The sequence below is a fragment of the Ranitomeya imitator genome, chromosome 9, assembly GCF_032444005.1.
Source record: "Ranitomeya imitator isolate aRanImi1 chromosome 9, aRanImi1.pri, whole genome shotgun sequence".
NCBI lineage: Eukaryota > Metazoa > Chordata > Amphibia > Anura > Dendrobatidae > Ranitomeya > Ranitomeya imitator.
Window position 1 is genome coordinate 5,887,017 of NC_091290.1, and position 13,533 is coordinate 5,900,549.

The 13,533-nt window shown below is 49.1% G+C and overlaps 1 protein-coding gene across 4 annotated transcripts in view; it reads right to left on the minus strand.

The window, feature by feature from the left end:
* SCUBE2 (signal peptide, CUB domain and EGF like domain containing 2) overlaps nucleotides 1–12,932 on the minus strand; it is a 127,632-nt gene extending 114,700 nt beyond the window's left edge. For 2 of the 4 annotated variants that reach the window (XM_069740098.1, XM_069740099.1), the window contains exons 1-3: nucleotides 11,175–12,932; nucleotides 4,605–4,727; nucleotides 1,290–1,415 (exon numbers count right to left, since the gene is read on the minus strand). In XM_069740098.1, the coding sequence (XP_069596199.1) occupies nucleotides 1,290–1,415; nucleotides 4,605–4,727; nucleotides 11,175–11,250 (325 nt within the window). In that variant the 5' untranslated portion in view covers nucleotides 11,251–12,932. The remainder of the gene's footprint in view (nucleotides 1–1,289; nucleotides 1,416–4,604; nucleotides 4,728–11,174) is intronic. The other 2 variants (XM_069740097.1, XM_069740100.1) reach the window with 2 other exon arrangements.
* Nucleotides 12,933–13,533: the final 601 nt, after the last annotated feature.

Genomic DNA, 13,533 nt, shown 5'->3' on the forward strand with positions numbered 1-13,533 from the left:
TGTATGCATGACATAATGTATGAGGCTATGTTCACACATAGCGTCGGGTCCCTGCGGGTTCTCCCGCAGCGGATTTGATAAATCTGCAGGGCAAACCCGCTGCGGGTTGCCCTGCAGATTTATCACTTTTTGTCCTGCGGGTTCCGCTGCGGGATTTTACTCCTACTATTGATGCTGCATATGCAGCATCAATAGTAATGTTAAAAATAATAAAATAATGATATACTCACCTTCTGACGTCCCGATCTCCTCGGCGCTGCAGGGGGCGGTCCGGTTCCAAAGATGCTGTGCGAGAAGGACCTTCGTGACGTCACCGCAAGTCCTGGTAGCATAGCAAACCTGAGACAGGACGGCCGCGTGCAGCGCTGAGAGGTGAGTATAGCATTATTTTTTATTTTAATTCTTTTTTTTTACTCAAATATGGTTCCCGGGGCCTGGAGGAGAGTCTCCTCTCCTCCACCCCGGGTACCACCCGCACATTATCCGCTTACTTCCCGCATGGTGGGCACAGCCCCATGCGGGAAGTAAGCAGATCAATGCATTCCTATGGGTGCAGAATCGCTGCGATTCTGCACAAAGAAGTGACATGCAGCGGGTTGTAAACCGCTGCGTTCCCGCGCGTTTTTTCCAAAAGCATGTGCACAGCGGTTTGCGGTTTCCATAGGGTTTACAGGTTACTGTAAACGCAATGGAAACTGCAGCGGACCCGCAGCGGTAAAATCGCCGCGGTTCCACGGTAAAAACCGCAAAGTGTGAACATGGCCTGAATCTCCGCTCCGTTTGTTATTTGTTTGTGAATGGGAAAAAAAAAAGTCGAAGGTGGAATGCCGGCAAACTGAAGACAGTTCAAAAATATTGAAATGAAGGGATCGTGTTACTGACAGGTCATAAAAAAGAGAAATAAAATCAGGCCTTTATAGATTTTTGCCGTTTTGCTAAGAGATACATTGATGCAGACCCTCAGCTGGTGAGCAGGACAGGAGTCGCTCTGTGGGATGGAATATGGATGTTCCGCTAGTTCTAAGCCTATGTGCCCACACTGTGGATTCATGTGCGGATTTTTCCGCACCATTTTTGAAAAATCCGCAGGTAAAACGCACCCTTTGTCTATTGTGAAGGACTCTATAAGGACGCTTTCACACGTGTCACTTTGTTGCAGATTTTTTTTTCGAAAATTGGCAGAAAAAAGGCCTCCAGACCCAGACGACCACAGATCCTCGTGATGACTCTTTTGGTCACTATAACTCCGGGTATCCTAATTACACCTCCGTAAATCTACAAAGTCTTACCCAGGCAGTTATGCCCATCGTGCGCCAACTGAAATCCATCGTAGCAAGTGCAGCGGTAGTTACCAGGAATGTTCGTACACTCGTGGACGCAGTCTCCATTGTACTCGTTATCGCATTCATCAATGTCTGCAGGATAAAGAACACAAGTGATTATGATGGATGCTCAGCTCCCCCAGAATAGGCCTTCACAGCTCAGTGACACAAGTGAAAACACTCGCCGGCCCTTTAAGAGCCGGATTGTCTTGCAAATCAAGTGTTTTTGTTGCTCTTCTCTGGCAGCTGAAGTGGCTGCGGAGTGAGCATTGCACCAAGTGACGGAGGCTGATTGATGAGGCGACCAGCGCTGCCCGTGAGGGTTAAACCCACAAGTGTCCTTCTGCCAAGCACCCTATTAAGCCTGGTACAGGGCCCTTTACATGTTTATTGTGCATTAAGTGCATGTGATTAAAGAAAGGTCAGAGAAAAGTAAGTGCACGCTAACCTTATATATCCAGGACTTATCATAAAGTAGATTTGTAGAAAATAAAAAATAAAAACACGCGAGAACAGACATGTGATGTCATATAGCGACTGCAGGAACTGACTCTGTGCCACATTCAGCACCAGCCACCATCTGCCTGAACAGCAGCGGCTGGAGTCCCTCTGATCACTGATCAGGGAAGAAGGAATCAATATCACCATTACACACTGAATGGGAAACCACTGGGTAAATCTGACAGGGAGAAGGACTTGGGGATCCTAGTTAATGATAAACTTACCTGGAGCAGCCAGTGCCAGGCAGCAGCTGCCAAGGCAAACAGGATCATGGGGTGCATTAAAAGAGGTCTGGATACACATGATGAGAGCATTATACTGCCTCTGTACAAATCCCTAGTTAGACCGCACATGGAGTACTGTGTCCAGTTTTGGGCACCGGTGCTCAGGAAGGATATAATGGAACTAGAGAGAGTACAAAGGAGGGCAACAAAATTAATAAAGGGGATGGGAGAACTACAATACCCAGATAGATTAGCGAAATTAGGATTATTTAGTCTAGAAAAAAGACGACTGAGGGGCGATCTAATAACCATGTATAAGTATATAAGGGGACAATACAAATATCTCGCTGAGGATCTGTTTATACCAAGGAAGGTGACGGGCACAAGGGGGCATTCTTTGCGTCTGGAGGAGAGAAGGTTTTTCCACCAACATAGAAGAGGATTCTTTACTGTTAGGGCAGTGAGAATCTGGAATTGCTTGCCTGAGGAGGTGGTGATGGCGAACTCAGTCGAGGGGTTCAAGAGAGGCCTGGATGTCTTCCTGGAGCAGAACAATATTGTATCATACAATTATTAGGTTCTGTAGAAGGACGTAGATCTGGGGATTTATTATGATGGAATATAGGCTGAACTGGATGGACAAATGTCTTTTTTCGGCCTTACTAACTATGTTACTATGTTACTGCTGTTTAACCCTTCAGAAGCCACAGTCAATCACTGATGACTGCATTACAATGGCGAGCGCTAGTGCCGCGGCACTCATCAGCTTTGCGCAACGCACCTTCTGAGGGTATGTGCACAGGTTGTGGATTCCATTGCGGATTCCCTGTGGATTTTGTGCAGATTTTGTGTGGAGTTCACCTGTGTTTTTACACCTGCGGATTCCTATTATGGAGCAGGTGTAAAACGCTGCTGAATCCGCACAAAGAATTGACATGCTGCGGAAAATAAACCACTGCGTCTCTGCGCGGAATTTTCCGCACCATGTGCACTGCGGATTTAGTTTTCCATAGGTTTACATGGTACTGTAAACCGCATGGAAAACAGCTGCGAATCCGCAGCCAAATCCGCAACGTGCGCACATAGCCTCAATGTACGGATCTGAAGAATCATATCACCAGGTCATTTTTACCAAACATTGACCACTGTAAAAACAGCAACTCCCTCACCCCAACCTCCTAATAAGACAAAATGGCAGAATTGGATTATTTTTCATTATTTCGCAGCGCTTTAATTTTTCTGGTATATTATACAGGAAAATGATTGGTGCAATGGAAAACTGTAACCTAGAAGAAAACAAGCAAAACCAAAGAAAAAGCAATGTATGCATATACCCTAATGAAAATAAATAAATAAAAAAGCAAGTGCATTAAATAATTAACATAGGGTATTTAGTAAACACTGTTTTTGATTAAAAAAAGCATAAAGCTGTCCCACCGCGACAAGGTGTACCCAATTGGTACAGTCACCCTTTTCACTGAGCTGGGCAGTACATACATAGTCCCTCCAAAGCTGGGTGTCCGGGTGGAACCTGTGAGGCTATGTGCACACGTTGCGGATTTACTGCGGATCCGCAGCGTTTTTTTCCGCGCAGAAACGCTGCAGATCCGCAAAGTGATTTACAATACAATGTACTGTAAATCAATAGGAAAAAAAAATGCTGTGCGGAAAATTCCGCACAGAAAATGCAGCGGATTAAAAGAAGGAGCATGTCACTACTTTTGTGCGGATCTGCAGCGTTTCTGCACCCATTCCATTATAGAGATCCACAGGGGTAAAAAACACATGAAATCCGCACAGAATCCACAGGAAAAATGCATCAAATCTGCACCTGCGTTTTCCGCCAGGAGATGCAGATTTTGTGAAAATTCTGCACCCAAATCTGCACCGTGTGCACATAGCCCAACTCCGCCACTGTTCACACTAGGTAGGTTTTAACTTTAGAGTGTAGTTACTGTCCCAGTCGGGTGCACCTTGTCGCGGTGGGACAGCTTTATGCTTTTGTTGATCAATTTTTTTTCTGTTAATTATTTAATGCACTTGCTTTTTTACTTATTTATTTTCCTTAGGGTACATTGGTTTTTCTTTGGTTTTGCTTGTTTCTGTGCCCAGTGTGAACATGCCTTTACATCATGCATCTCTAGTAGAAAAAAACAAGGCCTATGTCGATGGGAAGATGAATTGTTGGTGCCCTTGGAGGAAGGCGGGTGAAAAAAAAGAGCAAAAAGGAAAAATCACCCGATTGTGAAGGAGTCAATATATATTTTTTGTTGAGCAGCTTTATAAAAAAAAAAAAGTAAACTTGTTGGCAGCAGTGGCTGTCGCGTTACACCACGGGCTCAAGTAATGGGACATTTCCGACCTCCAGGTTGTGCGGAGCCCTGGCCTCGTCCTACGGATGCTTTCACGCTGTGTTTAGGGACAAGTTCGCTGTAGAGTAGTCATAGAATGCCATGGTGCGGGCAGAGCGAACGTGCACTCTTCTGACGGGCATCATTTTCGGGAGCGGACGCCCTCAGGAGGCGGACACTCGGACGCAGTCTACTAGAGCCCTCACCTTCACACGCTGTGCCTGCCCCTTTATATCCTGCCTTGCACAGACACTTGTATGACGTTGGCGTGTCCTGGCATATGGCGTCGATGTGGCAGTCATCTGTGCCCAGGGCGCACTCATCAACACCTGGAGAGAGAGGAATGAAGGGGTTAACAGCCATTATTCCGCCCCAGTATATACAATACTAGACGCAATGATGCCAACATACGCCGATATATGTATTATATATAGATTATCTGTCATTACATAATCCCTGAGGACGTGAATCCGACTGCGCCAAAAATCCTCTGAAAGAAACAACAAACAGAAATCTCCTGACGCCGGGCCATGCCTGTATGTGAGGGCAGGACAGACGCCATCGCTCGCATGGTTCTCGCCATGGCCGGACCTGACGGGTCGCGTGTGTGGCGGTCGGGGGTTATGGGCACAGCGTATGGGGACAGAGCTTTGGGATACTGACACGGTTCTGTAAGGTAACAGCGGCCAGACATTGCGATGTGAACATGGCCGCTATATGCTACACTGTACATTCAGTCACCTCAGCACTCATAATTAAAAATGACGCCATTTTGTCACTATATCAAAGGTTTAAGGACATTAACCATAGCAACCAATCAGCTTTCAGCTTTCATTTTTACAGCTCCACACGTGAAAAAGCAGTGATGTAATTGATTGCTAAAACCTAGAACTATATAGAAGCAGTGATTTCATTGGCTGTGTGGTTTAAAGCTAGGTATATATAAGCAGTGATGTGATTGGTAGCTATGGGCGGTATGCCTTTCTGTTACTGACGCCCAATCTCCAAGAATCCAATCAGAACACTTGTTTCATTTTCTATTTTCCACTTTAGATAAGAGCTGAAATGTGATTGGCTGCCTCCTCAGATCGTTTGTCCATATTTCTTGTTGGTGTTTATTTTCATGAATCGACTGACGCCGCACACGGCAGCGACGTCCCCCGAGGAGGTGAGTGGACGCCGGCCTGCTGCTCATGAATTATCATGGCGTGGGATTATTTCTCATCTGAGCTTGGTCTGCTTTCCATCGCTCATTATCATGGCTGCCTTCCTCCCTGGGGGGTAACGCTCGGCCTCTGCTTTCTGTCAGTATTTCACAGGTCAGCAGTTCTCCAAGTCTCCCAATCCAGGACCGCCATCATGTCCACAACTAAGAGCGGCAGAGACGAGTGCGGCACCAATGTGACCTAAACCCATAACTGAAGGCAATGCAGAGACATTTATTACATAAGCCACGCCCGCAATGTGCAAGCCACGCCCGCAATGTGCAAGCCACGCCCGCAATGTGCAAGCCACGCCCACAATGTGCAAGCCACACCCGCAATGTGTAAGCCACGCCCGCAATGTGTAAGCCACGCCCGCAATGTGTAAGCCACGCCCACAATGTGCAAGCCACACCCGCAATGTGCAAGCCACACCCGCAATGTGTAAGCCACGCCCGCAATGTGTAAGCCACGCCCACAATGTGCAAGCCACGCCCACAATGTGCAAGCCACACCCGCAATGTGCAAGCCACACCCGCAATGTGTAAGCCACGCCCGCAATGTGCAAGCCACGCCCGCAATGTGCAAGCCACGCCCGCAATGCGTAAGCCACGCCCGCAATGCGTAAGCCACGCCTGCAATGTGTAAGCCACGCCCGCAATGTGTAAGCCACCCCCACAATGTGTAAGCCACGCCCGCAATGTGCAAGCCACGCCCGCAATGTGCAAGCCACGCCCGCAATGTGTAAGCCACGCCCACAATGTGCAAGCCACACCCGCAATGTGTAAGCCACGCCTGCAATGTGTAAGCCACGCCCGCAATGTGTAAGCCACGCCCGCAATGTGTAAGCCACGCCCGCAATGTGTAAGCCACGCCCGCAATGTGTAAGCCACACCCGAATGTGTAAGCCACACCCGCAATGTGTAAGCCACGCCCGCAATGTGTAAGCCACCCCCGCAATGTGTAAGCCACGCCCGCAATGTGTAAGCCACACCCGCAATGTGTAAGCCACGCCCGCAATGTGCAAGCCACGCCCGCAATGTGTAAGCCACGCCCGCAATGTGTAAGCCACGCCCGCAATGTGTAAGCCACGCCCGCAATGTGTAAGCCACGCCCGCAATGTGTAAGCCACGCCCGCAATGTGTAAGCCACGCCCGCAATGTGTAAGCCACACCCACAATGTGTAAGCCACACCCGCAATGTGTAAGCCACGCCCGCAATGTGTAAGCCACACCCGCAATGTGTAAGCCACGCCCGCAATGTGTAAGCCACCCCCGCAATGTGTAAGCAACGCCCGCAATGTGTAAGCCACGCCCGCAATGTGTAAGCCACGCCCGCAATGTGTAAGCCACGCCCGCAATGTGTAAGCCACCCCCGCAATGTGTAAGCAACACCCGCAATGTGTAAGCCACACCCGCAATGTGTAAGCCACGCCCGCAATGTGTAAGCAACACCCGCAATGTGTAAGCCACGCCCGCAATGTGTAAGCCACGCCCGCAATGTGTAAGCCACGCCCGCAATGTGTAAGCCACGCCCGCAATGTGTAAGCCACGCCCGCAATGTGTAAGCCACGCCCGCAATGTGTAAGCCACGCCCGCAATGTGTAAGCCACGCCCGCAATGTGTAAGCCACATCTACAATGTGCAGCATCCAACCACCAAATGTAAAAGCTCATTGATGATGTAAAGCCACACCCACCATGCAAAGTCACACCCATAAAATATGACACACCTCAAAACATAAAGCCACACCCACAATGTAATACCACACCCACAGTGTAAAGCCACACCCACAATGTAATACCACACCCACAATGTAATACCACCCCCCCAATATAAAGCCTCAATACTATACAGTACAGACCCCTCTGGATCACAGCATCTGACAACCAGCATGTGGTTCTGCAGCCGGAGGTTGTCAGCCGGCGTTCCCTGGATTCCCGCACAGATGTTGTGGCCGGACATCACCAGACACGGACCTCTGCAGCGTTGCAGTAGCACGGCCATGTTACCAGGTGCCATGTTACCAGGCTGTGGTTCCGGACTCCAGGAAAGCTGAGTGGTGGCGCTCGTCATCGCTTCGCCCCTGTTCACACCATGCTTGTGCCTCGCGCCCGGGACCCTCCATTCATCCACTCGCTGTGTCCACAGGTTTCATCAGACTCTGCCATTGTGCAGTACCACGCATGGCCAGCATCACTCTATGGCAGCACTGATCCCACATGCTTTCACAGGACGGCCTTGCTGGGACATGTAGTCCTACAGCCCACATCCTCAGTCACATAGTGACGGCCTGTACCGCTGACTACATCCCATGAATGAAGCGTCTGCCGCCAGGAAACTTGGCTGGAAAGCTGAACTTGCCAAAAGCCCCTCCATGTCAGAGAGGGGTCTGCTGGCTGAGGGTCCGAGTGGGATACTGGGAGCATTAACGGGGAAAGATACCGGTCGTCACGGGGAAACGGTAAAAGAAGACCAGGGGATAACAGACAATCACGATCACATCCGTAACGGCAAACACCCCTCTTACATCATAGTTTACATTCCAGTCACATCCAGAGCTGCATTCATAATTCTGCCTTTACATATTTCATACCAGAGCTGCATTCATAATTCTGCCATTACACATTTCATACTCTTGTCACATCCAGAGCTGCATTCACATTTCTGCTGTTGCACCAAATGTTACACTTCTGTCACATCCATGGCTGAATTCACTATTCTGTCATTACATCGAATAATATCCTCAGTCACATCTAGAGCTTCATTTGCAATTCTGACGTTACATCATATTTAACTCCACATCCAGAGCTGCATGCATAATTCTGCTGTCAGCTGATAACCAGAAATGCATTCACAGTTCTGCTGTTGGATCCTATCCAGAGCTGCATTCATAATTCTGCCGTTACATCATATTTCACTCTCTTGTCACATCCAGAGCTGCATTCCTAATTCTTCAGTTACTGTACATCACAGTTTATAATGTAATCACATCCAGAGCAGCATTCACAGTTCTGATATTATATTTTACACTCTATCCTCATGCAGAGCTGCATTCACAATTCTGCTGCATTTTTGCTCAGGACCCCTGCCCTTGCAGATCATGCTCTAGAGCCTTGTCTCTCTATATCCACCCCTGTATCTGACACTGGGAAAGCAGGGTGACAACCAATGTACAGTGCTGGGTGAGCGCCGCTCCAGGGGTCGGGAATACGCAGATATCTTGTATCACAGGTTTAACCCATGAAATTCCACACAGTTGTTTGGAAAGGTGAATCCAGGCCGGTACACATCACTCCCCCGAATGTTTCCTCCGAGGTTCGGGGGTGACTGGGGCAGGTGCAGACACTCACGGCTGTTTGTCTTTTTAGAAGGGTCCTGTAGATGCCCCATGAAGCCACAGGGTCCTCTAAATGGAATTGCTTCAATAAAATGATGACTACAAATACCAGCAAGTCCTGCAACGCTCCACTGACAGCTGCAGTTGGATGGTACACACGTGGTCAAAATTGTTGGTCCCCCTCATTTAATGACAGCAAAACCCACAGTGGTCGCAGAAAGAACGGGAATCTGACAAAAGTAATAATTAATAAAAGATCTATGAAAATGAACAGATGAAAGTCAGACATTGCTTTACAACCATGCTTCCACGGAATTAAAATAAATAAAACTCAAGAAATCGGCCTGGACAGAAATGATGGTTCCTTAACTTAATATTTTGTTGTGCAGCCTTTGGAGGCAATTCCTGGACCTGTCAGTGAGCCTTCTGCTCCTCTCGGCAGGTATTTTGTCCCACTCCTGCTCCAGTTGTCTCGTCTTTGAAGGTCGCCATGTTCCAGCTCTTTCCACAGATGCTCAGTAGGATTTAGCTCAGGGCTCCTAGATGCCACTTCAGAATAGTCCAATGTTTCCTCTTACCCATTCTTGGGTGCTTTTAGCTGTGTGTTTTGGGTCATTATCCTGTTGTAAGACCCACGACCTGTGACTGAGACCAAGCTTTCTGACACTGGGCAGCACATTTCTCTCTAGAATCCCTTGATAGTCTTGAGATTTCATTGTACCCAGCACACATTCTAGACACCCTGTGCCGGATGCAGCAAAGCAGCCCCAGAACATAGCAGAGCCTCCTCCATGTTTCACAGTAGGGACAGTGTTCTTTTTTTGATATTCTTAATTTTTCCGTCTGTGAACATAGAGCTGATGTGCCTTGTCAAAAAGTCTATTTTTGTCTCATCTGTCCATAGGACATTCTCCCAGAAGCTTTGTGTCTTGTCAACATGTAGTTTGGCAAATTCCAGCCTGGCTTTTTTATGATTTTTTCCAACAATGGTGTCCTCCTTGGTCGTCTCCTATGAAGTCCAATTTGGCTCATACAACGACGGATGGTGCAATCTGACACTGATGTTCCCTGAGCTTGAAGTTCACCTTTAATCTGTTTAGAAGTTTTTCTGGCTCTTTTGTTACCATTTGTATTATCCGTCTCTTTGATTTGTCATCAATAGATTGTAGACCCCTGTGATGATAGTTACTGGACACACCGCGATCTAACATTGTCACATTATTGTCAGGGTCCCATCATTTCTGTCTTTTCTGCCTATTTCATGAGTTGTTTTTTTTTTTTTTTTTTAAATTCCGTGGAAGCATGGCTGAAAAGCAATGTTTGACTTTCATCTGTTCATTTTCATAGATCTTTTATTAATTATTACTTTTGTCTGATTCCAGTTCTTTCTGTGACCACTGTGAATTTTTCTGTCATTAATCGAGGGGCACCAACAATTTTGATCTGCTGTATCAAGGAATAAACCAGAACCCAGTCTATGTCAATGGGTCATGCTGGTGTTTGTAGTTCTACTGCGAGAAGACCTCCTTGTAGCAAAACAGGGGTTAAACATCACTAAAAAAATCAAGCCAAAACAATCCAGATAGGTCACGCTGGAAGTTGTAGTCCCACGCATCATTTCCAGGGGCCCAGACTGGAAATGACTGCAGCAGACCCTCCGATGTGTCAGCAGGACTAGTTCCAGATTAAACAAGAATGTTTCCATTCACTGACAGCAAGCAGAGAGCTTACAAAATCCCTAAATACAAAGTCTGGAAGAAAGTTGCAGAACTGTCACTATCAGATAATGATGGGCTATTACATGATGGCGCAGGCGACACATACCCGGCAAGACAATGGGGGCGTCCTAAAGCCTCTCACCCACGTCACGGGGTCAATGTCACCAAATAAAAATGACGTCAGTAAATAAATTCTCTGCATTCCTGGTATTGATCCAAATGTGGACATCTACGAGCGCAGGACGCTGCCTGGATACATGGTGCCCAGTCACCACCGTCAGCTCCGGATTTACACCTCTGCGCCATTCTCATCCCTTTCTGCGTCCAGTGAAAATGATTTCTGGTGAATATTCAGCAATAGACGCTTTTTATGAAATGGCGCAAACTACGAGATGTCAAAAGAAGCAACAGGTCCCATCTGTGCCGGAAGTGATCTCACACCCACCACATGGGCATAATGCTTGGCTGAGAGGTGCGGACCCGGGACCAATGCAGGAGGTGTAGAGGGGGTACTCACCACCGTGTGTCCGGCCCGCAGGAAGCGAGGAAGCGCAGAAAGGGAGCAGCAGTAGCAACAACTGGAGGGACCTCATAGTGACAGCCAGGGGGCGCCCCTCCAGCCCTCTATCACTTAGCTCCGCCCCCTGTCCCTCCTCCGAGGAGCCGCTGCCTCCCCCAATGCTCCTCAGCTGTGTGTGATATAACCACCCACCGTGTAGAGGCCTGGCCTCCCCTGCGCTTCACTCCCGTCCCAAACCCTTTAAACACTGACACCAACCATTCTGCGCTTCTTTCCCTTTAAAGTGCCCCTTCTCTCTTGCTGACTTTTCTCCTTCCCCTTCTTCCTTTTTGTTCCTCCTTAAAGGCCCATCCTCTATCCCCTTAAAATGGCTCTGCTCCCTTTTAAAATTACCTCTTTTTGCTCCTAAAAGAGACCTCCTGTCCCTTACTGTGACTATTTATTCCCTTTTGTTCCTCCTTATAGATCTCGCTCCAATCTTAAAACGTTCCCTACTTCACTGGCAGCAGACCCCCTTTTACTATTTTGCCCCCTTACAGTGACCCCTCTTCACATCCTCTCCCCTATTATAGCGATCCCTCTAGCAGAACAATTCTTTCCCCCCTTACAGTGAGCGTTTGTCTCCTACTGCCTCCTCACCAAACTCCTGTTACTATTTTGCCCCTTCACAGTGACCCCTTGTCTCCTCTTATCCTACAGCAGACCTTTTTTTTGTTTTGTTTGCCCCCCAGTAAGCTCTTCTCCCCTCCAGGATACCCCTCTCTTACTATGTTGCCCCCTCACAGTGACCCCTTTTCTCCTCTTTCACTCCAGTAGACCCTTAATTTGTGTTTGCCCCCTCGCAGTGACCCCTTCTTCCTTCCAGCAGACCCTTCTGTTAAGGTGTTTCCCCTTCTTCTCTCAAACAGACCCCTTTCTTACTATGTTGCCCCTTCTCCTCTCTTACAGACCCCTCTCTTGCTACAGTGCCCCCTTCTCCTCTCCTGCAGACCCCTCTCTTTCTACGGTGCCCCTTCTCCTCTCCTGCAGACCCCTCTCTTGCCCCTTCTCCTCTCCTGCAGACCCCTCTCTTGCTATATTGCCCCTTTCTCCTCTCCTGCAGACCCCTCTCTTGCAATGTTGCCCCCTTCTCCTCTCCTGCAGACCCGTTACTATGTTGCCCCTTCTTCTCTCATGCAGATCCCTCTCTTGCTGTTGTTTACTTCTCCTCTCCTGCAGACCCTTTACTATGTTGCCCCTTCTCCTCTCCTGCAGACCCCTCTCTTGCTCTGTTGCCCCTTCTCCTCTCCTGCAGACCCTTCTCTTGCTATGTTGCCCCTTCTCCTCTCCTGCAGACCCCTCTCTTGCTCTGTTGCCCCTTCTCCTCTCCTGCAGACCCCTCTTGCTATGTTGCCCCCTTTCCTCTCCTGCAGACCCCTCTCTTGCTATGTTGCCCCTTCACTTCTCCTGCAGACCCCTATCTTGCTCTGTTGCCCGTTCTACTCTCTTACAGACCCCTCTCTTGCTGTTGCCCCTCCTCCTCTCCTGCAGACTCCTCTCTTGCTCTGTTGCCCCTTCTCTCCTGCAGACCCCTCTCTTGCCCCGTTTCCTTCTCTCCTGCAGACCCCTCTTGCTATGTTGCCCCTTATCCTCTCCTGCAGACCCCTCTCTGGCTCTGTTGCCCCTTCTCCTCTCCTGCAGACCCCTCTCTTGCCTCTTCTCCTCTCCTGCAGACCCCTCTCTGGATATGTTGCCCCTTCTCCTCTCCTGCAGACCCCTCACTGGCTCTGTTGCCCCTTCTCCTCTCCTGCAGACCCCTCTCTTGCCCCGTTTCCCCTTCTCTCCTGCAGACCCCTCTCTGCCTCTATTGCCCCCTCTCTGGCTCTTGCCCCTTCTCCTCTCCTGCAGACCCCTCTCTTGCCCCGTTTCCCCTTCTCCTCTCCTGCAGACCCCTCTCTCGCCCCGTTTCCCCTTCTCCTCTCCTGCAGACCCCTCTCTTGCCCCCTTTCCCCTTCTCCTCTCCTGCAGACCCCTCTCTGGCTCTCTTGCCCCTTCTCCTCTCCTGCAGACCCCTCTCTTGCCCCTTCTCTTCTCCTGCAGACCCCTCTGTGGCTCTCTTGCCCCTTCTCCTCTCCTGCAGACCCCTCTCTGGCTCTGTTATCCCTTCTCCTCTTCTGCAGACCGCTCTATGCTCTCTTGACCCTTCTCCTCTCCTGCAGACCCCTTTCTGGCTCTGTTGCCTCTTCTCCTCTCCTGCAGACCCCTCTCTTGCCCCTTCTCCTCTTCTGCAGACCCCTCTGTGGCTCTGTTGCCCCTTCTCCTCTCCTGCAGACCCCTCTCTTGCCCCTTCTCCTCTCCTGCAGACCCCTCTCTGGCT